The sequence below is a fragment of the Pristiophorus japonicus genome, chromosome 9, assembly GCF_044704955.1.
Source record: "Pristiophorus japonicus isolate sPriJap1 chromosome 9, sPriJap1.hap1, whole genome shotgun sequence".
Lineage (NCBI taxonomy): Eukaryota > Metazoa > Chordata > Chondrichthyes > Pristiophoridae > Pristiophorus > Pristiophorus japonicus.
In genome coordinates this window covers 117,525,923-117,553,263 of record NC_091985.1, presented here as the reverse complement: position 1 = coordinate 117,553,263, position 27,341 = coordinate 117,525,923, and the positions used below count along the sequence as shown (strand labels likewise).

At 48.5% G+C, this 27,341-nt stretch overlaps 1 protein-coding gene across 4 annotated transcripts in view; it reads right to left on the bottom strand.

Annotated features, from left to right (window-relative positions):
* ehbp1 (EH domain binding protein 1) overlaps nt 1–27,341 on the bottom strand; it is a 499,650-nt gene that overhangs the window by 77,690 nt on the left and 394,619 nt on the right. For 3 of the 4 annotated variants that reach the window (XM_070889745.1, XM_070889742.1, XM_070889743.1), the window contains 2 exons: nt 9,524–9,671; nt 4,195–4,296 (listed from right to left, as the gene is read on the bottom strand). In XM_070889745.1, coding sequence (XP_070745846.1) covers nt 4,195–4,296; nt 9,524–9,671 — 250 coding nt within the window. The remainder of the gene's footprint in view (nt 1–4,194; nt 4,297–9,523; nt 9,672–27,341) is intronic. The other variant, XM_070889744.1, reaches the window with a different exon arrangement.

Sequence of the window (27,341 nt, the reverse complement as noted above, 5' to 3'; positions counted from 1 at the left end):
TTTTTTCAAACATTTGCCAGTTCTGACGAAGGGTCGTCCACCCAAAACGTTAACTCTGTTTTTCTCTCCACAGATGCTGCCTGACCCGTTGAGATTTCCAGTATTTTCTGTTTTTATTTCAGATTCCAGCATCCGCAGTATTTTGCTTTTGTGTTAAGTTATTGAAAGTTCAGGACTATCAATTATGCTTTATTTACTCTGGCTGCTGGCTCTCCTGTTCCACCGCTTGTGCAGCTGTCGGGCAGTCTATGCGAGACTATTGGTCTATAGACCTCAGTGACTGAGGGTCTATGTGTAGCGAAGAGATACCTTTGGTGATGCCTGACTCTAAAAAGCCTCCAACTGAGCATCTTCAAAATCTAGATCCTCTTCCTATCAAAAGGTAGCCCCATTAAGAAATTCAGATTTATTTTGAGTGTATTTTGAGAAAAAGTATCAGCAAGTTTTCTGATCCATCCCGAAGTACTAAAGAAAAATCACACTGCAGCCAAAGAAACACCAAATTTCAGTAGCAGCCGCTCTTAAAACCACTAATATAGTGCAGTTGAGGGGTTAGCCACGGTCCCTTGGCACCATTTAAATATGGCGGAGCGGATTTCTGGCAGGCCTTACAGGGCACTGGTGTTTCTTTTAGGAGGAGGATATAGATGCTGTTTTTAGTGGTGAATTTGAGGCAGTAGCCTTTAAGAATACATTTTACTCTGTTTACCGCCCCAAATCCGCCCATAAACTGGCAGTAATTCAGAAGAGAATCCAGCCATTAACTCATGAATGCAAGGCCTCAGAATGGTTATGTTCCATATACATATTTATAATATAGTTTTGAATGACACACTTTCCATATTTCATCACCATAAATGTGACTGCATGATTCCCGAAAACTTTACAAGTTTCTATCAATGCTTGGGTAAAAATAGGAAAAAACTGCTCAATAACAATTTGAAAACTCAGTAAAAGCTGAAAATGAAAAATCATAGCAAGGAGGCAACTATGTTGCATGAAAAACAGTAAGGTTCTTATCGGCAATTATATGCAATACATGCTGTAACAGAATATTACACTATTCGATCATCCATAACACAATCAGATCCTACTTAGGCAATTTTGACAGCTTTTAAAAATAAAATTTTCTCAGGCAACAACAATTATCTTAAACCTATAGTACAGGCAGGTAGAAACAGGGATAACACTGAGCTTGTGTATTTACCAAGTAACATACAGTTCACTTGAAGGCCCCTGATTTCCATTTAAATTAGGCAGCCAGCCCATAATGTAGCTGGGATGGAGTTGTGTTGGTGTGTGGACAGCAGAGAGTGAAGGTTTTCGAGTTTCAGTTGAGTAGTTGAAAAGCATTAATTGTTAGAGGAGAAAGGAAGAGGAAAGACTGTTGGTTTCAGATTGTAGGTCCACAGATCACTGAAGGGAGCAGGCCAGGTAGATAAGATGGTTAAGAAGGCATATGGAATACTTGCCTTTATTAGCCAAGACATGGAATACAAGAGCAGTTATGCTTGAGCGGTATAAAAATCTAGTTAGGCCACAGCTAGAGTACTGTGTGCAGTTCTGGTCACTACATTACAGGAAAGATGTGATTGCACTAGAGAGCGTACAGAAGAAATTTACGAGAGTGTTGCCTGGACTGGAGAATTTTAGCTATGAGGAAAGATTGGATAGGCTGGGTTTGTTTTCTTTGGAACAGAGGAGGCTGAGGGGAGACCTTATAGAGGTGTATAAAAATGATGGGCCTAGATAGAGTGGACAGGAAGGACATATTTCCCTTAGCAGAGGGGTCAACAACCAGGGGCATAGATTTAAAGTAATTGGTAGGAAGTTTAGAGGAGATTTGAGGGGAAATTTCATCACCCAGAGGGTGGTGGGGGTCTGAAACTCACTGCCTGAAAGGGTGGTAGAGGTAGAAACCCTCACATTTAAAAAGTGCTTGGATGTGTGAGTTGAAGTGCAGTAACCTACAGGGCTACGGACAAAAAGCTGGAAAGTGGTATTAGGCTGGATAGCTCTTTGTCGGCCGGCGCGGACATGATGGGCCGAAATGGCCTCCTTCCGTGCTGTAAATTTCTATGATTCTATGTTACAGGAAGGTTGATGGTGTGGAGTCGGAAACAGATTGATAGTGGTGAGTGGGTGATGAACTAAGAGTTTGGGCTGAGTGATGAGGAGGAAAGGTACGGGTTTCAGACAGTTTGTTAATAAATGGTAAACATAGAAGAGATTAGTGAGATGAAGAGCGAGTGGAAGAAAGAGTGAAGGAGAGAATGAGAAGGGAAAGTATACATAAGTAATGTGGTTTGGGTGAATTTGTTTTATGTTACAGCTGTACAGAGGGTATTGTGTAAAAGAGTGTTGCTGGCAGTGGCTCTGTGACTGGGGAAACCTATATTATTTATTTTAAATAACACAGGTACACTATGGGGGAAGCATTTCATTAATCCACCCTTGCAATATCCCAACCCCACCCCATCCCACTGCAACTGGAGTCACAAGTTCTTGCAACAATTAAATCCTGAACAGATTGTCTCAGGATGGGGATTCAGGGATTTGGTAGGATAGTGGGGAGAGGTTTTGCAGCACATGGCTTGTCCTGGAATTTAGTAGCACTGAGAAGGATGGTCTTGTAGCTTGGTGGAGATTCTGGAGCTTGAGCAGCAGGCGACCGAGTTGGACAAAGAATCTGTGTCTCTACCTGGTCTTGTGTATCCACCCTTTCCCATTGTCCCTTCTTAATCTGCCAGTGCTAAACCAGACATCTGCTTCTGTTTCGTTACCCTATGCAGCCCTGATCTTCCCTATGTCCTGCCAAATTTGGCATTATCTTCCCACAGTCCAGAGCCAGCTATCCAATGGATGGGTGGTCAGCTAACACTAGGGAGCAGCGAGTGAGACTGCACATCAATAGCAATGGTGGCTGCAGAAGCAATGGGAGGTCTGCAATGGACTCAGGAGTCATGGTTGGGAGGACTAAGGCTGGAACTGATCACATGATAAACACAGCCAATGAGAGGAAAGCACAATCAATGGATTAATGCCACAGTGCCACCAAGCACAGAGGTTTAGTCAGGAGGGCTGAATCACAGCTCAGGGTAATAAATAAGAAAATTGTGAACAGGAAATGTTACAATTGCAACAAGCGTGGGCAAACACATTCATTTTTATGTATTATAGATACTAAAAAATATCCAAACCAAATTGTAATAGAATAATGAAAACACTGTAAAGGTTTTGCAAGTGAGAGTTTGCTCTAAACAGAAATAGTAAGATTCACCAAACTATATGATAAGAATTGTAGTTTAATATACTTGGCCCCTTCGATAGATAAATAGGTAAATATTCCATACAATATGATACTGAGCCAAATAGACCAGAAGGGTATCAGGCTTGATTCCAAGATTCTGCTGGATTATGTTATTGGTAACATTGTTGGGCGGGGCAAGCTGTGTATCACCCAGTGACTCCTGTGTATCTGTGAATGAATGGCTGGTGGAAATGATTGACTTGGCTACCATTTTCCCATGAGCAAAGTCAATGTCACATGACAAATGGCCACTTTGACATTGTACTGTAGCCCATCATAAGTTACTTTCAGGAAAGGGTAATGGGAAAGGTCAAAGAAATAATGTGCTGTACCTCTACGCTAATGTTTTGAAGTAGGAAAATGTTTTCTAGTGAAAACACATGGGTATTGAATACATTATACAACGCTATTTACTTATTTTTCTACTTGCAGTGACCTTGAACCAGTATTGGCATTGGATGTTAATTCTAGCATCATGGCGGCCAGAATTACAGATATCATTGTTGCATATAAACTATATATATGTTGTGGTGAAGCATCTGCTTCAAGGTCTCTTCTTAGGCAGTCCCTCGGAGTCGAGGATGACTTGCTTCCACACAAAAAATGAGTTCTCATGTGACTGATGAGTCCTATGCGGGACCTACAGTCTCTGTCACAGGAGGGGCAGATGGTGGTTGAAGGAACGGATGGGTGGGGTGCTTGGGTTGCCATGTGCTCCTTCCGCTGTTTCAAGGTATCACTATAAAAACTTAGTTTCGTTGCAGCTCAAAGTCTCTGTTTATATATGCATTGCAAAAAACAGACAGGAAAGACACGAAAAGCTCATGCAAGCAGCAACAATTGTATATTACGCAGGTCAAACAGCACAACGTAATTAGAATTACCAAAAGAATCAAGGTCAGTTTCAATGTTAGTATGTTCCTCTCCAGCTCCCAAAATAGAGCATTCAGCACCTTCCTCATTAGTATCTACCCCAACATTATCATCTGTAGGAACAAGAAAATCAGCACAAGCAATCATAATATATTGCATCATTGAACACATCATTAGTTATTAATTAGCATTTCCATGTTAGTCCATGCAGAAGTGTGAGACAATCAGTGTTGTAGTGAAAATGGGTAGTTTATTACTCTTAAGTTTACTCTTAGAACATCCATAGAGAATAAAGACCCACATTACAATTCATGATTGGTATTTTTTACAGCATGACATGCGCAGCACCAATGACAAGCATGGGAAATCAGTAGACTTCAACAGAAACACCTAAACACTTTGCACCTGCTGTTTCTCTGCGGGCAGTACAAAAAATCTTGTTTTAACGTTCTCTAAGTGTACTGTTTTAAAAATGTTAATGCTAACAAAGAGTAGACTTTTCCCTTGTCTCTTTTCTGTTATTCGAAATGTCATCAGCAGTTGGAGGTCAGTGTGAAAAGCTAATATATTGCAGACCAGGTCTCGGGAGAAGGGCCTAAGTGCTTGGCTTTCCTGCATTTACTTCCTGATATGCAGCCAATATCCCCGTCAACTGGCTGACAGGTGGCTTCTGATATTTTGCACAAATGCAGATGAGCTGTGACAGTCTGACCAGTGCAGGTGCAGAAAGTATGAGCATCAGAAGTAACCGTCTAGTGATGTCGTGACACCATAACGGAATCACTGGCTGCTGATATGCGATGATGACAGGACGTTGCTTGACGGCGTTACTACCAGGATTACAACGCTACCATTGAACAGCGTATTTACTGGTCCAAAGAAAACTGGCAGCAGTCAGGAAGACCCACTTAAGAAAACAGGACCAATGGTCAAAAAAATCTAGCAGGCTTAGCTTTCAGTTGCTGCCAGCTATCCGAGACCCACAAGTTGTTCCAAGAATATTATGGTTTACTTTCCCAGTTTAAACTGTGCGTGAATGGGCAATACAATTGCAGCAGCTTTGTCATAGAAACACCTCGGGCAGTGCACTGTTTGAAACACTATATTGACAATATGAAAGACAGAAAAATAACTTGCATTTGTTTATATAGTGCCTTTTCAAGTCCTCAGGATGTCCCAACTTAACAGTTGTGAACATTCCAGGACAACCCAACCTGTGTTAATTTCCACCCTCTATTTCTCCTGGAAAAAAAATCAGTGTTAGCTGTGGCTCAGTAGGTAGCACATTCGCCTCTGTGTCAGAAGGTTGTGGGTTCAAGTCCCACTCCAGGAACTTGAGCACAAAAATCTAGGTTGACACAAAAACAAAATACTGTGGATGCTGGAATCTGGAATAAAAACAGAAAATGCTGGAAATCTCAGCAGGTCCGGCAGCATCTGTGGAGAGGAAGCAGAGTTAACGTTTTGGGTCGATGACCCTTCATCAGAACTGAGGGTGTCCTGGCCATTATTTATCCCACAATCAACATAACAAAAACAGATTATCTGGTCATTATCACATTGCTGTTTATGGGAGTTTGCTGTGCACAAGTTGGCTGCCACGTTTCCCACATTACAACAGTGACTACACTCCAAAAGTTCTTCATTGGCTTTAAAACTTTTTGAGACGTCCGGTGGTCGTGAAAGGCGCTATATAAATGCAAGTCTTTCTTTTATCTCCATAATCTTCAAACTCCCTTCTAAACAAATAATTATCCAGCTCCTTTTTGTTGGGGTCAGTTGCCCCCTGCATGAACTGTGAAAACTTTCACTATCCACTGGGGGAAGAGTTTCCTCAAATCTCTCGCTTTCTTCGAAGCTCGTGAATTCTGTACTTGTGTTCTCTAGTTCTAGGCTTATTGCCCAATATAAGGAGTAAAAGACAGGAAGAAGGTACTGTAGTAGGAAATAGATTTGAAAATAGTTTGCTAGAGAAACAATCTAGTGAAAAAGACTTAATTAGTAAAGCTGCAAATATGTAAAATTAAAGTATAAAAATAAAATAAAAATCGAGCAGAGAGAAAACTGGAAGGAAAAGTATGGGGCAAGCAACATTAAAGTATTAAAAATAGTTAACTAATGCCCGTTTGTACCCAAACATGGAGCCAGGAGCCCCAGACATCCAAATCTGTCTGGTGGGATGGGGGAAATTAGGGTTTCGCTCCCTCTCCTGCTGTGTGTCTCCCCCCTCCCCCCTCCCCCCACCCCCCCACTTGAAGTTTATACAGGCGAAGCAAGCAGCTCAAAATTCAAACTTTTTTTTTGTTCGCTCCCGGAATGTGGGCGTCGCTGGCAAGACCAACATTCATTGCCCATCCCTAATTGTGCTGAAGGTGGTGGTGAGCTCCCTTCTTGAATCATTGCAGTCTGTGTGGTGAAGGTACCCCCACAGTGCTGTTAGGGAGGGAGTTCCAGGATTTGAGCCAGCGACGATGAAGGAACAGTATTATACTTCCAAGTCAGGATGCTGTGTAACTTGGGAGGGGAACGTGGAGGTGGTGGTGTTCCCATACCCCTGCTGCCCTTGTCCTTCTAGGTGGTAAAGGTCACGGGTTTGGGAGGTGCTGCTGAAGAAGCCTTGGTGAGTTGCTGCAGTGCATCTTGTAGATGTTACACACTGCAGCCACAGTATGTTGGTGATGGAGGGAGTGAATGTTTAAGGTGGTGGATGGGGTGCCAATCAAGAGGACTGATTTGTCCTGGATGGTGCCGAGTTTGAGTGTTGTTGGAGCTGCACTCATCCAGGCAAGTGAAGAGTATTCCATCACACTCCTGACTTGTGCCTTGTAAAAAGTGGAAAAGCTTTGGGGAGTCAGGAGGTGAGACACTCACAGCAGATTACCCAGCCTCTGACCTGCTCTTGTTGCCACAGTATTTATGTGGCTGGTCCAGTTAAGTTTTTGGTCAATGGTGACCCTAGGATATTGATGATGGGGGATTCGGCGATCGTATTGCCATTGAATATCAAGGGACAGTGGTTAAGACACTCGCTTGTTGGAGATGGTCATTGCCTGGCACTTTTGTGGCGTGAATGTTACTTGCCACTTATCAGCCCAAGCCTGAATGTCATCCAAGTCTTGCTGCATGCGGGCACGGACTGCTTCATTATCTGAGGAGTTGCGAATGGCACAGAACATTATGCAGTCATCAGCAAACATCCCCTCTTCTAACCTTATGATGGAGGGAAGGTCATTGGTGAAGCAGCTGAAGATGGTTGGGCCTCAGACACTGCCCTGAGGTACTCCTGCAGCAATATCCTGGGGCTGAGATGACTGACCTCCAACTACCACAACCATCTTCCTTTGCGCTAGGTATGACTCCAGCCATTGGAGAGTTTCCCCCCTAATTCCCATTGACAAGTTTTACTAGGGCTTCTTGATGCCACACTCAGTCAAATGCTGCTTTGATGTCAAGGGCAGTCACTCTCACCTCACCTCTGGAATTCAGCTCTTTTGTCCACGTTTGGACCAAGGCTCCAAGTGAGTGGTCTTGGCGGAAACCAAACTGGGCTATTGGTGAGTATGTGCCGCTTGATAGCACTGTCGACGACATCTTCCATCACTTTGCTGATGATTGAAAGTAGACTGATGGAGCAGTAGATTGGATTTGTCCTGCTTTTTGTGGGCAGGACATACCTGGGCAGCTGGGATGTTGTCCGGGCCCTTTGCTGTATCCAGTGTGTTCAGCTTTTTCTTGATATCACATGGAGTGAATCGAATGGCTGAAGACTGGCTTCTGTGATGATGGGGACCTCAGGAGGAGGCCAAAATGGATCATCCACTTGGCACTTCTGGCTGAAGATGGTTGAAAAAGCTTCTTTCTTGTCTGCTGCATTCGCGTGCTGGGCTCCGCCATCATTGAGGATGGGGATATTCATGGAGCCTCCTCCTCCCATTAGTTGTTTAATGTTCCACCATCATTCACGACTGGATGTGGCAGGACTGCAGAGCTTTCATCTGATCCGTTGATTGTGGGATCACTTAGCCCTGTCGATAGCATGCTGCTTCTGCTTTTTAGCATGCATGTAGTCCTGTGTTGCAGCTTCTCCGTGTTGGCACCTCATTTTTAGGTACGCCTGGTGTTGCTCCTGGCATTCTCTTCTACACTCCTCATTGAAGAAGGGTTGGTCCCCTGGCTTGACGGTGATGGTAGAGTAAGGGATATGCTGGGCCATGAGGTTACAGATTGTGATGGAATACAATTCTGCTGATGGCCCACAGAGCCTCATGAATGCTCAGTTTTGAGCTGCTAGATCTATTCTGAATCTCTCCCATTTAGCACGGTGGTAGTGACACAGAACACAATGGAGGGTGTATTCAGTGTGAAGACGAGACTTTGGCTCCACAATGACTGTGCGGTGGTCACTGCTACCAATGCTGTCATGGACAGATGCATCTGCCACAGGTAGACTGGTGAGGACGAGGTCTCATGAAGGATGAGTTGCCTGTGGAGACACAACATGCTTCTGGTAACTTGCCTGGAGATTTTAGATGAGGCCCAATTTTGGGTTGGCCTAAAACATTTCTGTTACGGCATGAACTGCCTGTGCAACATTGAGTCTGGGCCAGATGAATTTCTACCCCACTGTGTCTGAGTTTTGGTTATGTTTTCATGTTTTGTGGCAGTAGTTCTGCTAAGGTCTCTTACTGTGATGCTTCTGTACTGAGGCACAGAAAACAAAGCAGTGGATCATTTGTGGCAAGTACTGGATAGTTATCCAGAACTCTGGCTGGACACATTCCTGGAGGGTTGGCAACCAAAGTCAGGCCCACAGACCTGCCAGTAACCAGATTCTAGGCCAGAAGAGGCCCAGAAGGTAAGTTTACAATTTATTTTTTCAGATTTCCTTGTGGGGCAGGAGTGCTCCTCCTTGGCCTCCCTTGCACTGGGCTAACACCTGATCGCAGGCAGACCCACCCACTCTCCTCCCCCAATCATGACTGGACACCGCACTAACCGCTGAGGACTGTTCCCACCGGACCCCAAGCTGCGACCTCCAGCCTAAATCCCATCTCCCACCCACTGGCCAGGCTGTTAATTCGGCCTTCTGCCAGGTGGGAGTCCCTAGCAGATGAGTTAAATGAGGCCCCAGCTGTTCAGATCAGCCTGGCCTCGCCGCGTTTTCCCTGTGCTCCTCCTGCACACTCTCCGCTAATATTGGTGTCTACACTTCAATTCTTTTATTAGTTGTGCCTCCATGCAGGCGATTAATGATTGCACTGAGATTTCATTAAACGGTATATTATTTTACAATAAAAACAGATATCTAAATATGAAGTTGCTCTTGTAGGTTTCACTAACCTCCAGCTGCCTTTGATCTTTCTCTCAACTTTTCTGTAGTCAGTTCATTGTAGCTGGGAAGATCAGACATCTTAACACCAGATCGAGCTTCTGCAATTAGCTGACGAGCTCTCTCTCTCAACTGCCGACGTCGCTCTTCATCTTGGTGCTAGAAGATATTGAATAGCTGCCATCACAGTAATTGACAAAAACGCAATTTCACTGCAAAGTTGATCACCATGATAACAAACATGATGCTTCAGACAGCACAATCACCAATTCTTCCTGTGGAAGAGCCAGAGATATTCTACTTTAACCTGAAATGGTTCAAAATTGAGATGAAATAAAAATATTACACTTACATTTTACAAAATCAAAACACATGAATCCTACATGTACTTTAATATATAGAGGCAAACTGGTGACACAGCAACGTCTGCCCATTGCACCATCGTGATGGTTATTCAACTACCCCCGGAAAGCCAATGGTACCTTGGTCTTTATTGCAAAGGGGATGGAGTATAAAAGCAGGGAAGTCTTGCTACAGCTATACAAGGTATTGGTGAGGTCACACCTGGAATACTGCATGCAGTTTTGGTTTCCATATTTACGAAAGGATATACTTGCTTTGGAGGCAGTTCAGAGAAGGTTCACGAGGTTGATTCCGGGGATGAGGGGATTGACTTATGAGCAAAGGTTGAATAAGTTGGGCCTTTACTCATTGGAATTCAGAAGAATGAGAGGTGATCTTATCGAAATGTATAAGATTATGAAGGAGCTTGACAAGATGGATGCAGAAAGGATGTTTCCACTGGTGGGGGAGGCTAGAACTAGAGGGCATGATCTTAGAATAAGGGGCCACCCATTTAAAACAGAGATGAGGAGGAATTTCTTCTCTCAGAGGGTTGTGAATCTGTGGAATTCGCTGCTTCAGAGAGCTGTGGAAGCTGGGACACTGAATAAATTTAAGACAGAAATAGATAGTTTCTTAAACGATAAGGGGATAAGGGATTATGGGGAGTGGGCGGGGAAGTGGAGCTGAGTCCATGATCAGATCAGCCATGATCTTATTGAATGGCGGAGCAGGCTCGAGGGGTCGTATGGCCTACTCCTGTTCCTATTTCTTATATTCTTATTATCGCCAGTTTGCCACATCTACGCAAAACACTTTTCCATAATTTAAGTTCTTCACTTCGTCGATCCAAAATGATTTTGTTCTTGCATGCAATTCTTTAACTGGATGAGCAGGAATATAAATAATGTGTTCACACCAACAATAACATTCTTGAAACAAGCCTAGAAGATGTCTAAGAGTGTGTGGGGTTGACTGGTCCTCTGACTTACCCTTGTGGGAACATGCTCTTCATTTATGCCTATGTGCTAAAAGACTAAGACTTGCAATATCATTGAAAACAATTTAGTCAAATATTACTTTATTAGAAAACCAATGTGTGACATTGCAGGCCAATTATACATTCCATTTATATTTAGTATCAATACCAACTGTATTATGTAATGCGTTGCATGGTAACACACAATATATTTGAAGAATGTTATACATATTCCGTATTACACGAGACAACACTGATTTTTTTTTGAAGTTTTGAACTTTGCCATTCGTTGTCTCCCCTATTTAAATGGGCAGTATTTCATGACAACATTGTAACTGAAAAGGGGGAAGACAAGGATTGGTGTGTGTGTGTGTGTGTGTATATATATATATACACACATATATATATATCCAAAGGAGCGATATAGCGACACATTATAACAAATGACAGCAATGAATAACCATATAGCATCATTTAAAAAGGCATGGCTATTTCCTTTTAATAGTCATGTAACTTGATAGCTTAGACTTACTGGACAGATTTGACTTGACAAATTACTCCACCGGTACTGTGTTCATGCATAATTAATTTCACTAGATTTCACTTTTGTTTTTAAATCTGAATTCTTAGATGTGTAGTAGCGACATTTATAACTCTTTGCAGTTAACAAATCTACAAATGTTGGAAATCTGAAGTAAAACAGAAAATTTTGGAAATACTCACCTTTCCAAAAGAGACCATTCCATCGAACTGAATTCTGAGGGAGAGTCTGTATCCAAAATGTTAACTTGTCTTTTCTCTTTACAGGTGCTAAGTGACATAGTGGACGACAGCGAACGGGAGAGTCTGGACCACCCGCTCACTCTGGAGAAAATGACAAAGGCTGTCCGGTCCCTTGTGACGAATAAAACTCCCGGAAGCAACGGCTTACCGGTCGAGTTGTATTCGGCTCTGTGGGGCTGGATGGGCCCAGACCTACTGGAAGTGTACGGGGGTATGCTTCTGGCCGGCAGTATGTCAGAATCAATGAGTAAAGGCATCATCCCCTCATCTACAAGCAGAAAGGGGAGAGAGAGGAAATCAAAAACTGGCGGCCCATCTCGCTGCTCAGTGTGGACTACAAGATCCTGTCAAAGGTCATTGCAAACAGGGTCAAGTCTGCTCTGGAGCTGGTGATCCACCCGGACCAGACCTGCGCTGTCCCCAGCAGAAAGATCTCCGATAGCCTCACGCTACTCAGGGATACGATCGCCTTCGTGCAGGACAGGAGGGTGGACACCTGCTTAATCAGCCTGGACCAGGAGAAGGCCTTTGACAGGATATCGCACACGTACCTGATGGACGTGCTCTCCAAGATGGGGTTTGGGGAGGGTATCCGCAATTGGATCCAACTGCTCTACACAGACATCAGTAGTGCAGTTCTAATCAATGGGTGGGAAACCGAAAGCTTTTCGATCAGGTCTGGAGTCAGGCAAGGCTGTCCCCTCTCCTCTGTCTTGTTGTGTGCTGTATCGAACCCTTTGCCGAGTCCATCAGGAGGGATGAGAGCATTAGAGGGAGAGCATTAGAGGGATGAGAGCATTAGAGCGGAGGCGCTCAGGTCAAGACCTCCCTGTACATGGACGACGTCACCGTCTTTTGCTCGGACCCGCAGTCGGTCTGCAGATTGCTCACAATCTGCGACCAATTTGAACTGGCCTCGGGAGCGAAGGTCAATCGCAGCAAAAGCGAGGCTATGTTCTTTGGCAACTGGGCTGACCGATCCTTTATTCCCGTCACCATTAAGCCGGATTACCTGAAGGTGTTGGGAATATGGTCCGGAGCGGATGGGGCGTGCGCCAAAAGCTGGGAAGAGAGAACTGCCAAAGTGAAACAAAAACTGGGATGGTGGAAACTGCCTCCCTCTCCATTGCAGGAAAGAACCTGGTCATCAGGAATGAGGTGCTCTCGGTGTTGTACATGGCGCAGGTCTGGCCCATCTCACGCTCCTGTGCTGCGGCAGTCACCCGGGCCGTCTTCCACTTTGTCTGGAGATCCAAAATGGACCGTGTCCGCAGAGACACGATGCACAAATCTCTGGACAGTGGAGGAAAGGATGTTCCAAACGTGGCACTCATCCTGATGGCCACCTTTGTGTGCGGCTGTATCAAGCTGTGCACAGACCCCCAGTACGCAAACACCAAGTGTCACTACGTGCTGAGCTTCTACCTGTCCCCATTGTTGAGAAGGATGGGTCTGGCCACGCTGCCGCGAAACGCCCCCACCAGTTGGACCATGCCTGTCCACCTGTCCTTCGCGGAAACGTTTTTCAGAAAAAAAACCTTTGACCACAAGGCCATAGAGCAGTGGTCAGCACGTAAGGTCCTGGACGCCCTACAAAAGGAGAGGGTGGACCCTGTCGGGTGGTTCCCCGAGCAGACTGTCGAACTCATCTGGCAGAACGTCTCATCACCAGAGCTTTCACACAAGCACCAAGACGTAGCTTGGTTGGTGGTGAGAAGGGCCCTACCCGTCAGATCCTTCATGCACAGCCGGGGTTTCAGAGACACGGCACTCTGCCCCCGAGTTGGCTGTGGTGCGGACGAGACAGTCATCCATCTCCTTCTGGATTGCCCCTTTGCAAGGCAGGTCTGGAAGGAGATGCAGTGGTTGCTGTCGAGGTTCATTCCAAGCAGCTCCGTAACACAGGACTCTGTGCTCTACGGGCTGTTCCCAGGGACACACAACGAGACAGACATCATCTGCTGCTGGAGGGCCATCAACTCAGTGAAAGACGCACTTTGGTCTTGCCGAAACTTGCTGGTCTTCCAGAGCAAGGAGATGTCCACGTTTGCGTGTTGCAGACTGGTGCAATCCAAGATCCAGGAGTACGTGCTGAGGGACGCACTAAAAATTGGTGCAGTCGCTGCAAAGGCACGGTGGGGAAAGGCCACAGTTTAAAGCCCTTCCGCCAAGATACACCCAGAGGCTGGAATCAGTATAAAACTCCCCTCGGGCTGTACTTGTAAACTTTCTGTATACATAGAGCACCGTGATCTGAAAACACCTATGTAGTGCCATGTATAATGCAAGTTCTGTTTCCTGCAGGCGATCGGGTAAAAAAAACTTTTGAAAAAATGCGCATTTACCTTATCCTGCTGCACCCACGAGTTCTCGGTCCTGAGGCCTCCTCTGACTGCGCTTCGCAGCGCGTGCACGTCGGGATGTGTGCACGTCGGGATGTGTGCAGGCCTAGAGCTGGAATCACATGGCTCTGGGCAGCCAATCAGGTAAAGTATGTTCTCATTCATAATAATGGGATCTCCGTAGGTTGGATTTCCCATCATTATGAATGAGAAACAGCCCCCAAAACATACAAAACCAATAATAAAAAATAGAAAAAAAACACCACATATTTTTATTTATTTAAATTAAAGTTAGTTATGTATTTAAAAAAATATATATTTTTCCAATCAAAAAAAGTTTTTAAAATTATGGTTTAAAATTAACTTACTGTAGTGGGGAGGGTTTTTAAAAACAATAAAATATGTTTTTATCATTTTATTTTAAAACTCTTACGCCTGTAAAAGTTGGCTATGTACTTGCTTTTATCAGGCGCAAGAGTTTTGAGGACATTTGCTGGGCACGAAATGGGTAAATCCCGCAATCTTGCCCTTGCAAATGTCCTCGCTCCCGAGATACGGAAGATCTGTCAAGCTCCAGCTTGACAGATCGGAAAAGCCGGTTTTCAGCGCATTCGCATTGTGTGCTGAAAACCGGCTTTTGTGATGCCTTCCCGGGTCCGTAGACCCTCAGTACGGACCCGGAGGTAGGAATTTCTGCCCCAGTGTATTTCCAGCACACCCTGTGTTTATTATTCTCCATAGAATGCACGCAAAGTCAGGTGTATGCACACCGTACAATGTTCAATTATTCTCAGCTGTAGTGTGAGACTGCATTTGATATTATGGTCTCTAGTGAATAAATAGGGATTTAAAAGGCAAAAGGATGAAGTTTGTTTCTCAAAAAAGGACTTCAATGCTTTACTGAACAAGCTGACCTGTTTAGTATAATAGTTCTATAAATATATTACTATCAGGAAAACAGGTAAAAACTAGCATGGTGAATTTATATACCTTTCCATTAATTCTTCATGACCTAGAAATTACTTAATTTCTCATGCAGCCAATCTAAGAAATTAAACTTCAGTAAATGAATGATGTTGAAGCTTAAACTATATAAAGTATAGAATCAGACCATATCGTGGATATGAATGAAAAAGGCATTCAGTCCATCTATCCAGAAAGATTCTCCACCTCTCCCCCTTCCTTCCACAACAATGCATTTGGTTATTTTTAAATGGTTCCAGGTTCTTGGCCTCTGCTACACTACATGGAAACTCCATGTGCTGATCTCTTTGTAGGACGAAAGCCTTCCTGATTAGCCCTAAATTTGCTTTTGCTAGTTTGAATCTTTGCTCCCTTAAGCAATTTAATTGGCAGTAGTGTTCTAGATTTACCGTTTCTTTACTATTGACCTCTTCAAGGTCCCCACTCAGTCACATGCTTGGATGGCTGAAAAGCCTGTTTAAGTCTTTCCTCATAATTCAGCCCTCTGATTAAAATGAACAATCTGTAGTTCTCTGCACTGCCCCCTGCACCTGTGCAAGGAGATTTGGATGTAATACTCAAGGTATGGTCTGATTAGAGGACTATATACAGTTTATGCATGACTTCCTTTGACTTGTACTTTACTGTGTTGGCTATACAGTTGGTTGATTGCATCTCTAAAGTGATTGTAGACTTGGCATTCAAGACTTTCAGATTTCACCCACAGTTATTTCAACATTATGCATGGATTACTTATAGCACCTATTTCTTTTCCTATGTGCACTTTACACTGGCCAATATTAAATTTCATGTTTGGGTATTTCAAATACTTAGATATTTTTATCAACTTGTTTTGCAGGCCCTGGCTGCCTCCCTCCTCAGATTCAACTGTCCTTCCAGTTTGGTATGATCTGCGAATCTGACCAGTTTTTAACATAAATTAGGAACAGGCTCCCATCACTGGTCCTCAGGACCCTCCACTCAGCACTTTGCCCAGCCCTAACAAATATCGACTTTTTGCTGCCCTTCAGACAATTTCTTAGATTTATCCAGGTTTTGCCCACATTTCTCATTGCTTTAAGCTTTAGTACAAGCCTTTTGCATGGAACTTTGTCAAAGGCTTAATGGAAATTTGAGTACACCACAGGGTAGCAGTTTGCACAGTCCATCTGGGATTCAAAGAGGTAGGAACGTCTCCTTCTGAACAGATATTTACTACTATTCACTTGGTTCCTATATGGGAAATCGTTCAAGTTTATTCCTGATTGATTTGATTACTTAACCCAGTATTGAGTGGACCGATACACCAGTCAATGCCTGGATTTATTCTGTCACTCTTTTTGAAAATGAGCACTACAATAAATTATAAACTTGAGTAAGAAGCACTGTTTTATTTAGAACAGACTATAATACAAAAAAAACAAGAAATATCTTGCACAAGCACCAGCATTAAAATGATTAGGGGTCTAATCTTAATCCCTAGAAAACACAAACAGGATTTCTCTTTACACTGATTGATCAGACTAGTCTGGAAAATTAGATAATTGAAAGAAAATAAACCTCATCAAGAAACATTGAGAAGAATAGTCTTCCAGCAAAATTAATTGGGTATATTTTGGCTTCTGAAAAATTCTGTAAAATTTTGAATCAATTAAAAATGCCACTAAAGAGCAAGGAACACCAAAGAGCACTTGGATAATCAATCGGCTTATTTCATGCTGGGGGAGGAGGTGAGGGAGGGAGAGGGAGGAGGCGAGGGAGGAAGGGAGGGGGAGGAGGCGAGGGTAGGAGGGGGAGGAGGCGAGGGAGGGAGGGAGAGGAGGCAAGGGAGGGAGGGGGAAGAGGCGAAGGAGGGAGGCGGGAGGAGACGAGGGAAGGGGAGGAGGCGAGGGAAGCAGAGGAGGCAAGGGAGCGGGAGGAGGCGAGGGAAGGAGAAGAGGCGAGGGAAGGAGAAGAGACGAGGGAAGGAGAAGAGACGAGGGAAGGAGAAGAGACGAGGGAAGGAGGGGGAGGAGGCGAGGGAGGGAGGGGAGGAGGGGCGATCGAGGGAGGGGGAAGAGGGGCGATCGAGGGAGGGGGAGGAGGGGCGATAGAGGGAGGGAGGGGAGATAGAGGGAGGGAGGGAAGAAGGGTGAGAAGGCAAGGGAGGGAGGGGGAGGAGGTGAGGCAGGGAGACGGGAGTTGGAGGCGAGGGAGGGAGGGGGTGGAGGCAAGGGTGGGAGGGGGAGGAGGCGAGGGAGAGAAGAGGATGTGAGGGAGGGAGGGGAGGAGGCGAGGGAGGGAGAGGAGGCGAGGGAGGGAGAGGAGGCAAGGGAGGGAGGGGAAGGAGGCAAGGGAGGGAGGGGGAGGAGGGGAGATAGAGGGAGGGAGGGGTGAGAAGGCAAGGGAGGGAGGATGAGGAGGCGAGGGTGGGAGGGGAAGGAGGCAAGGGAAAGAGGAGGTTAAGGAGGGAGAGGAGGCGGCGAGGGAGGGAGGGGCGGAGGCGAAGGTGGGAAGGCGAGGAGACGAGGGGAGGAGGCGGCGAGGGAGGGAGGGGGAGGAGCGAGGGAGGGAGGGAGGGGAGTTAGAGGGAGGGAGGGAAGGTGAGAAGGCAAGAGTGGGAGGGTGAGGAGGCGAGGCAAGGAGGGGTGGGGTGGAGGCGAAGGAGGAAGGGGGTTGAGGCGATGGAGGGGTGGGGAGGAGGCAAGGGAAGGAGGGGTTAGGAGGCGAGGGAAGGAGGGGTTAGGAGGCGATGGAGGAAGGGGTTAGGAGGCGAGGGAGGGATGGGTTAGGAGGCGAGGGAGGGAGGGGTTAGGAGGCGAGGGAGGGATGGGTTAGGAGGCGAGGGAGGGAGGGGTTAGGAGGCGAGGGAGGGAGGGGTTAGGAGGCGAGGGAGGGGAGGAGACGGGGAGGGAGGGGGGAGGAGACGAGGGAGAGAAGGGGAGGAAGCGAGGGAGGGAAGGGGAGGAAGCGAGGGAGGGAAGGGGAGGAAGCGAGGGAGGGAAGGGGAGGAAGCGAGGGAGGGAGGGGAGGGAGGAGGGGAGGAGGCGAGGCGATAGAGGGAGGGAGGGAGGGGAGATAGAGGAAGGAAGGGAGGGTGAGGAGCCGAGGGAGGGTGAGGAGGCGAGGGAGGGTGAGGAGGAGAGGCAGGGGGACGGAGGTTGGAGGCGAGGGAGGGAGAGGGTGGAGGCGAGGGTGGAAGGGGGAGGAGCTGAGGAAGGGAGGGCGAAAGAGGCGAGGGTGGGAGAGGGAGGGAAGTGGAGGAGGGGAGGGAGGGAGGGGGAGGGGAAGGAGGAGCGAGGGAGGGAGGGAGGGGAGGTGGGGAGATAGAGGGAGGGAGGGAAGGTAAGGCAAGGGAGGGAGGGTGAGGAGGCGAGGCAGGGAGGGAGGGGGTGGAGGTGAGGGAGGGAGGGAGGGGAGGAGATGAGGGAGGGAAGGGGAGGAGGCGAGGGAGGGAGGGAGGGGAGGCGAGGGTGGGGAGGGGAGGCGAGGGAGGGAGGAGGCGAGGGAGGGGAGGAGGCGAGGGAGGAGGAGGGGCGATAGAGGGAGGGAGGGAGGGAGGGGAGATAGAGGAAGGAAGGGAGGGTGAGGAGGCGAGGCAGGGCGAGGAGGCGAGGGAGGGTGAGGTGGAGAGGCAGGGGGACGGAGGTTGGAGGCGAGGGAGGGAGAGGGTGGAGGCGAGGGTGGGAGGGGGAGGAGCCGAGGGAATGGGGAGGAGATGAGGGAGGGAGGGGAGGAGGGGAGGAGGTGAGGGAGGGAGGGAGAGGAGACGAGGAAGGGAGGGCGAAAGAGGCGAGGGAGGGAGGGGGAGGAGGAGCGAGGGAGGGAGGGGGAGGAGGAGCGAGGGAGGGAGGGGGAGGAGGAGCGAGGGAGGGAGGGAGGGAAGGGGGAGATAGAGGGAGGGAGGGAGGGAAGGTGAGAAGGCAAGGGAGGGAGGGTGAGGAGGCGAGGCAGGGAGGGAGGGGGTGGAGGCGAAGGAGGGAGGGGGTGGAGGCGAGGGAGGGGTGGGGAGGAGGCGAGGGAGCGGTGGGAGGAGGCAGGGAGATGAGGGAGGGGGAGGAGGCGAGGGAAGGGGGAGGAGGCGAAGGAGGGAGGAGGAGGCGGCGAGGGAGGGAGGGGGAGGAGGCAAGGGAGGGAGAGTGAGGAGGGGAGATAGAGGAAGGGAGGGGAGATAGAGGGAGGAAGGAAAGAAGGGTGAGAAGGCAAGGGAAGGAGGGTGAGGAGGGAGGGTGAGGAGGCGAGTCAGGGACGGAGGGCTTGTGTAGGCGAGGGAGAGATGGGGAGGAGGCGAGGGAACGGTGGGGAGGCGGCGAGGGAACGGGGGAGGCGGCGGCGAGGGAACGGGGAGAAGCGGCGGCGAGGGAACGGGGAGAGGCGTCGGCGAGGAAACGAGGCGAGGGAGAGAGGGAGAGGAGGCGAGGGAGGGAGGGAAGGGGAGGAGGCGAGGGAGGAGGCGAGGGTGGGAGGGGGAGGAGGTGAGGGTGGGAGGGGGAGGAGACGAGGGAAAGGGGAGGAGGCGAGGGAAAGGGGAGGAGGCGAGGGAAAGGGGAGGAGGCGAGGGAAAGGGGAGGAGGCGAGGGAAAGGGGCGGAGGCGAGGGAAAGGGGAGGAGGCGAGGGAAAGGGGAGGAGGCGAGGGAGGGGGAGGAGGCGAGGGAGGGGAGGAGGCGAGGGAACGGGGGAGGAGGCGAGGGAGGCAGTGGGAGGAGGTGAGGGAGGGGAGGAGGCAAGGGGACGGGAGGAGGCGGCGAGGGGACGGGAGGAGGCGGCGAGGGGACGGGGGGAGGAGGCGAGGGAACGGAGGTAGGAGGCGAGGGGACGGGGGGAGGAGGCGACGGGACGGGGGGAGGAGGCGAGGGAACGGGGCAGGAGGTGAGGGAAAGGGGCAGGTGAGGGAATGGTGCAGGAGGCGAGGGGACGGGGGGAGGAGAGGAGGCGAGGGAACGGGGGGGAGGAGGCGAGGGAACGGGGAAGGAGGCGAGGGAACGGGGGAGAAGGAGGCGAGGGAACGGGGGAGGAGGAGGCGAGGGTGCGGGAGGAGAAGGCGAGAGTGCAGGAGGAGATGAGGGTGCGGGAGGAGGAGGCGAGGGTGCGAGAGGAGGGAGCGGGGCGAGGAGGCGAGGGAGCGGGGCGAGGGAGCTGGGGGAGGCGAGGGAGGAATCGAGTGAGTGGATGGGGATAGACGGGGAAAGAACGTCTTGACCCCCACGTGCAATTCCCATGATTGGTGTGTGTGTATAATTCTTGGACCAGGACACACAGATATAATTTAGTCCCTATTTTGAAGTCATACATTGACATTTTTATATTACCATTATAAATTTTGACATCCTTATTTACAATGGGATGTGCCTTTGAGAATATATACTTTAAAACAGAGACCGCATTACATCTGCACATGCTGGCTCAGCTATTGCCCAGTATCACTCCCTTTCACCCGAAGACTACATGTTGGCTTTACTGTGGCTGCGTAACAGGACATCGACCAGTAATATATTAAAACGTTTCCATATAAAATGCACTTCATATCCATTTCATATTTTACTTGCATCACAATTTTTATGTAACACTATATCCGACATGCCAGGGTTTTACTTTCAACCTGTAACAGACTTACCATTATACTTAACTTTCAGTGTTCCATGGCTCAAGGGTGGGAAGGTGAGCATTGTCATCAGGCAAGCAGGTGGCTAGTGGCCGGAGTGGGACATGGATGTCGTGTGGGAAATCCTGTGGGCACGCAGGCAATCTTTGCCAGTGTGCGAGAGGACAGCCAGTGACCCAAGGTCTCAGCAGCACAGAGAAGGAGAATATGACCGTTAGGACTGGTGCTCATCCAAGCTGTTGACCAGCTCCATGCCTCAGTGGCGCTGTAAGTACATTTAACTTGGATTTTATTTAAATTATATTTCCTGTGCCAAATAAGCGCTACCTTGGCCAGATAAAGTGTATTTAAACTTGTTTATTTAAGGCCTCAGTGCTTGCCCACCCCTTGTTCACCCTTCTTTTCCACCCTGATCAAAACTCAGGTCACGGGCCATCATCACCATGTTCTCCCTCGTCCCCTGCACTGCTCAGGCCACTGGCTGCGTGCTCGGGCCACTAATGATGCTTGTGGGTGCCCTTGGGTTGTCCCATGGCTGTCCTTCTCAGGCCACTGGCCCCTGCTGGCCAATGGCAATTGCTGACCTGCCCATTCTTGGGTTATCCTGTGCCCGGTCCCTCATTTTCCCCACAAGGCACAAAGCTTCTTTAAGTAGATTATAGTATTATCATATTATCATCATCATAGGCAGTCCCTCGGAATCGAGGAAGACTTGTTTCCATTCCTGAAGTGAGTTCTTTGGTGGCTGAATAGTCCAGTATGAGAGCCACAGACTCTGTCACAGGTGGCACAGATAGTCATTGAAGGAAGGGGTGGGTGGGACAGGTTTGCTGCACGCTCTTTCCGCTCCCTGCGCTTGATTTCTGCATGCTCTCGGCGACGAGACTCGAGGTGCTCAGCCCTCCCGGATACACTTTCTCCACTGAGGGCGGTCTTTGGCCAGGGACTCCTAGGTGTCTGTGGGGATGTCGCACTTTATTAGGGAGGCTTTGAGGGTGTCCTTGTAACGTTTCCGCTGCCTACCTTTGGCTCGTTTGCCATGAAGGAGCTCCGCATAAAGCGCTTGCTTTGGGATTCTCGTACCTGGCATGCGAACTGTGTGGCCTGCCCTGTGGAGCTGATCGAGTGTGGTCAGTGCTTCAATGCTGGGGATGTTGGTCTGGTTGAGGATGCTGATGTTAGTGCGCCTGTCCTCCCAGGGAATTTGTAGGATCTTGCGGAGACATCGTTGATGGTATTTCTCCAGCGACTTGAGGTGTCTACTGGACATGAGGGCCATACAGGAGGGCAGGTATTACTACAGCCCTGTAGACCATGAGCTTTGTGGTAGATTTGAGGGCCTGGTCTTCGAACACACTTTTTCTCAGGCGGCCAAAGGCTGCACTGGCGCACTGGAGGTGGTGTTGAATTTCCTCATCAATGTCTGCTTTTGTTGATAAGAGGCTCCCGAGGAATGGGAAATGATCCACGTTGTTGAGGGCCGCACCATGGCTCTTGATGACTCGGGGGCAGTGCTTTGCGGCGAGGACAGGCTGGTAGAGGACCTTTGTCTTACAGATGTTTAGCGCAAGACCCATGCTTTCGTATGCCTCAGTAAATACGTCGACTATATCCTGGAGTTCAGCCTCAGAATGTGCGCAGGTGCGGGCGTCGTCCGTGTACTGCAGTTCAACGACAGAGGTTGGGGTGATCTTGGACCTGGCCTGGAGGCAGCGTAGGTTAAACAGCTTCCCACTGGTTCTGTGGTGTAGTTCACTCCAGCGGGAAGCTTGTTGACTGTGAGGTGGAGCAAGGCAGCGAGGAAGATTGAGAAGAGGGTTGGAGTGATGACGCAGCCCTGTTTGACCCTGGTCCGGACATGGATTGGGTCTGTAATGGATCCGTTGGTAAGGATCACAGCCTGCATGTCGTCTTGGAGCAGGTGAAGGATACTGACAAACTTTTGGGGGCATCCGAAACGGAGGAGGACCCTCCATAGACCCTCACGGTTGACAGTGTCAAACGCCTTTGTAAGGTTGAAAAAGGCCATGTATAAGGGCTGGCGCTGCTCCCTGCATTTTTCTTGCAGTTGTCGCACTGCAAAGATCATGTCCGTTGTGCCCCATAGGGGACAAAATCCATTCTGTGACTCGGCCACGGGGAGAAGTCGGTTCAGGAGGACTCTAACGACAATCTTCTCACTGGCTGATAGCAGGGAAATTCCCCTATAATTGCCGCAGTCTGACTTGTCCCCTTTTTTAAAGATGGTCACGATCACTGCATCTCTGAGATCTCCCGGCATGCTCACCTCCCTCCAGATGAGAGAGATGATGTAATGTATCCGCGCTAACAGTGCCTCTCTGCCATACTTTAGCGCCTCAGCAGAAATTCCATCCACACCTGTAGCCTTATTGTTCTGGAGCTGTCTTGTGGCTTTTCCTACCTCGTGCAACATTGGGGTTTCACTGAGGTGGTGGCGGGTCGCATGCTGCGGGATGGAGTCGAGAACACTCGAGTCAAAGGCAGAGTCTCGGTGGAGGAGATCTTCGAAGTGCTCCTTCCAGCGGGTCCTGACTGCCTCGGTGTCCTTGATGTGTGTTTCCCCATTCTTGGCCAGCAGTGGGGTGGGGCCTTAGGAGTTTGGACTGTAGGTGGCCTTGACTGCGACGAAGAATCCTCGCACATCATGGCTGTCGGCTGGTTGTTGTATCATCTGCGCTTTCTCCATCCACGACCTGTTCTTTAGGTCCAGGGTTTTTTGTTGGACCTCAGCCTTGAGCCGCCTGTAATATTGCTTTGCTGCTCCAGAGTTGGGTTGTTACTTGGGGCTCAGAAATGCTTTGCGCTTGCGATCTATTAGTTCTTGGATCTCCTGATCATTCTCATCAAACTAGTCCTGGTGTTTTCTGGTTGAGTGACAAAGTGTCTCTTCGCAGTCATTGGTTATGGAGACCTGGAGGGCAGACCAAGCGCTAAGGGCATTCAGCATCTCAGGGTTATCAAGGCACGTCAGGTTAGCTGTGAGGCACTGGTATAGGGCTCTCTTAGCTGGGTCTTTAAGTGCCCCGGCATTGACTTTTTTGTGGCACTGCTTCTGCTGTCCCCTCTGCTTTGGGGCTATGTTAATGTTGATGATGGATCGGATTAGGCGGTAGTCCGTCCAGCAGTTGTCAGCTCCTGTCATGACGCGGGTGAATCGCACATCCTTGCGATCCCTGGCTCGGACGATGACATAGTCGAACAGGTGCCAGTGTTTAGAGCGAGGGTGTTGCCACAATGCCTTGTATTTGTCCCTCTGGCGTAACAGGGTGTTGGTGATGAGAAGTTCATGTTCTAGACATTTTGTCAGGAGTAGGGTACCTCTGGAGTTGGCTTTCCCTACCCCCTCTCTGTCAATCACGCCTCCCCAGAGGGCTGTGTTTTTGCTGACCCTGGCGTTGAAGTCAACGAGGAGGATCAGTTTGTCGCCCGCGGGGACGTGGGACAGAGATGTTTCGAGGTTGGAATAAAAACCCTCTTTGGTCTCATCCATTGCATCGAGTGTTGGGGCGTACGCACTGATGACTGTGGCGCATTGGTTCTGAGATAGGGTGAGTCGAAGAGTCATGAGGCGTTCGTTAACCCCGCAGAGGGAGTCTTTGAGGCGGTCGACCAGCTCATTTTTAATGTCGAAGCCGATTCTGTGAAGGCGGCGTTCTTCCTCTAGTTTTCCTTTCCAGAAAAAGGTGTAACCTTCACCTTGTTCCTTGAGCTGGCCTTCCCCTGCCTGTCGGGTCTCGCTTAGGGTGGTGATGCCAATGTCAAAGCATCTAAGTTCCCGGGCAACTATGGTGGTGCGACGTTCCGGCTTGTCGCTGTTGGAGTTATCCATGAGGGTCCTGACGTTCCAGGTCCCCAACATCATGTTAACAGAGTGGAAGATGCCTGTGCATGAATTCTTTTAACGTGTGGTGGCCGTTGCACACCGGCTACCACACGGGCTTAGCTGAGCAAGATCTTGGTCCAGTGGCAAGGGGGCCCAAGACGACTGGAGACCAGGCACTGCTGTATGAGCTTATTTGCCTACGGCGAGATGTTGGCCGCAAGCTCTGCGCCGAGTAGTGCACTTGATGATAGGTGGCCCGAGGCTTGGTTGGGGGCAGGCATTAGGAACGTCAGTTGTTTGCTGGAGTTCCGAGTGGGAGGTCAGCAAGGAGTGGGAGGGTGGAAGAGTCATAGCCGTGATGCCCACCAGTAGAAGAGGCCAGGTCACCAGTGGGGAAGGAGGTCCAGCCATTGACGAGGAGAGGGATGTAGACCTGCTGCTGGAGAGATGAGAGCCCGCCGCGGGGGGGGGGGTGATATTTCGGTCGCCTGGGCAGAGGCACACCTGCTCGCCGAGCGTCGCCGTGAGTAACACGGTTTCAAGTGACTGAAAATGATGCTAATAAAACACACCAAACTATTTTCTAGTTAGATTGGGGTACAGTATTCCTTAACAAACATTTTTAAAAGAAAATAATTCTTGAAAGTTCCTCCACGTTGTTTAAAAGTTTCTCCAGAAGTTTTAAAAAAAAGTTTCCCCAAGTTATTTCAAAGTTTCTCCAGAGGTTTTAAAAGTTTCTCCAAGTTGTTTAAAAGTTTCTCCCGAAGTTTTAAAAGTTTTCCCAAGTTGTTTAAAAGTTTCCCAAGTTGTTTAAAAGTTTAAAATGAAAGTCAGTAGTAAGCTACCTCCCTTGGTACTGTTCCATGGGTGCCGCCAGCCCTCTGCAGCTGCACAAAGCCCTGGTTAGACCACACTTGGGGCACTGCGGGGAAGAAGAGGCCCAGTCGTCTCCGAAAGGGGCCCGAACGCTTGGACACCGCCGGGGAAAGGTCTGGACGCCGTCGGGGGGGCTCACACACGCCTGGACGCCGCTGGAGAGTCTGGACGCCGCCGGGGGCCCCGAACGCCTGGACGCCGCCAGGAGTCCGAACATCTGGTCGCCGCCGGAGAGGCCTGAACGCCGCCGGGGGCCCGAACACCTTCATTCCCTGACTCGGACAGTTGGCTGTCGGCCGCTCCTCCTAGGGTGACAGCTAAACTGAGCTGCCACTGGGTCACCAGGGACACAGCTGCTGAGCCGGGGCCGCGCTCTCGACTATTCCAATGAAGATTAAAGTGGAAAAGGACAGTGCCCAGCAATTTTGATGCATTCGCTGCATATCATATTATAATATGCAAAAGACTGGTTCCCAACTTTCCCATCAGACTGGTGGTTGGAATAGAGGGGCAAGGGCAATTGATGGGGAAAGAGATAGGTGAATGAAGATGGAGGGTAAAGGAATAACAAAAGAGGACTGGGGATTAGGGGATGAGCGGCGACTGGGGGACGAAGGGGTGGGGATAGGGCTCGAAGGGGCGAGGAGTCGGGGAAGCAAAGGAAGGGCATCAGGCGTGCAAGGGAGAGGAAAGAATATGGGATGATGGAACGAAAAAGGAAAAAGATTAGGAAGGGTATAAGAGAGAAGGGCGGTAGGAGAGAAGGGTGATGGGAAGCAAGAGGAACGGGATGAGAGGGAGGGGATGGAAAAGAGCCCACTGTGGACTGTAAGCCAAACTTTACGCACACCTGCCACTTGAAAATGTAGCCTGCAGCTGTCAGCAGTTCCCTTCCTTGCCACGTCATGCCATATCCTCCCATCTGAAAGGGAAGAGAGAGCAGAAGAGAAAAGAATGGAGAGAAGCAAAAAAGAAATAGAGAAGCAGAAGAAAAGACAAAGAGAGAAAGAGCAATACAAAGATGATAGATAGGTAAGAGACAGACTTATGTGAGCAATGCAGGGGAGATTCACCACATACATACACAAAATAATATATTAAATATATAAACAGACATATTAGTGAATCTCAGTGAATTGGAGGATACATGTACCAAAGCCCAGGAAAAAGCAAACACAAAACGTTAAAGGATGCAAATCTACAATGTGCATGAGTGCTAGAAGCATTAGCATTAAGATGCTGGAATTAGTAGCTATTGTGGCAGTAGGGAAATACAATGTGCTGAGAATATCAGAAACCTGGCTAAATCCTGAGGATGAAAATTAATTTAACATTCAGGGGTACAGAATGGACAGAAATATGGAGGTGGTGTAGTTATTCTTGTCAGGGAGAACTGGGGGGTAAATTAAGTCGATCCTGTGGGAGGGGGAAAGCTACATTACAAACTAATCCAGATGTGAAAACAATTCAAGGTGCATGCTACAAATGATCAAGTCAATATAAGGAGGAACATTTTGCTAATTGAACTTAAGGAAAGGTAACTTCGATGGTATGTGACGTGAATTGGCTAGAATAGACTAGCGAATGATACTTAAAGGGTTGACGGTGGATAGGCAATGGCAAACATTTAAAGATCACATGGATAAAAACTTCAACAATTGTACATCCCCGTCTGGAGTAAAAATAAAATGGGGAAGGTGGCTCAACCGTGGCTAACAAGGGAAATTAGGGATAGTGTTAAATCCAAGGAAGAGGCATATAAATTGGCCAGAAAAAGCAGCATACCTGAGGACTGGGAGAAATTTAGAATTCAGCAGAGGAGGACAAATGGTTTAATTAGGAGGGGAAAAATAGAGTATGAGAGGAAACTTGCTGGGAACATAAAAACTGACTGCAAAAGCTTCTATAGATATGTGAAGAGAAAAAGATTAGTGAAGACAAACGTAAGTCCCTTGTAGTCAGAATTAGGTGAATTTATAATGGGGAATAGAGAAATGGCAGACGAATTGAACAAATACTTTGGTTCTGTCTTCACAAAGGAAGACACAAATAACGTTCCGGAAATACTAGGGGACCGAAGGTCTAGAAAGAAGGACGAACTGAAGGAAATCCTCATCA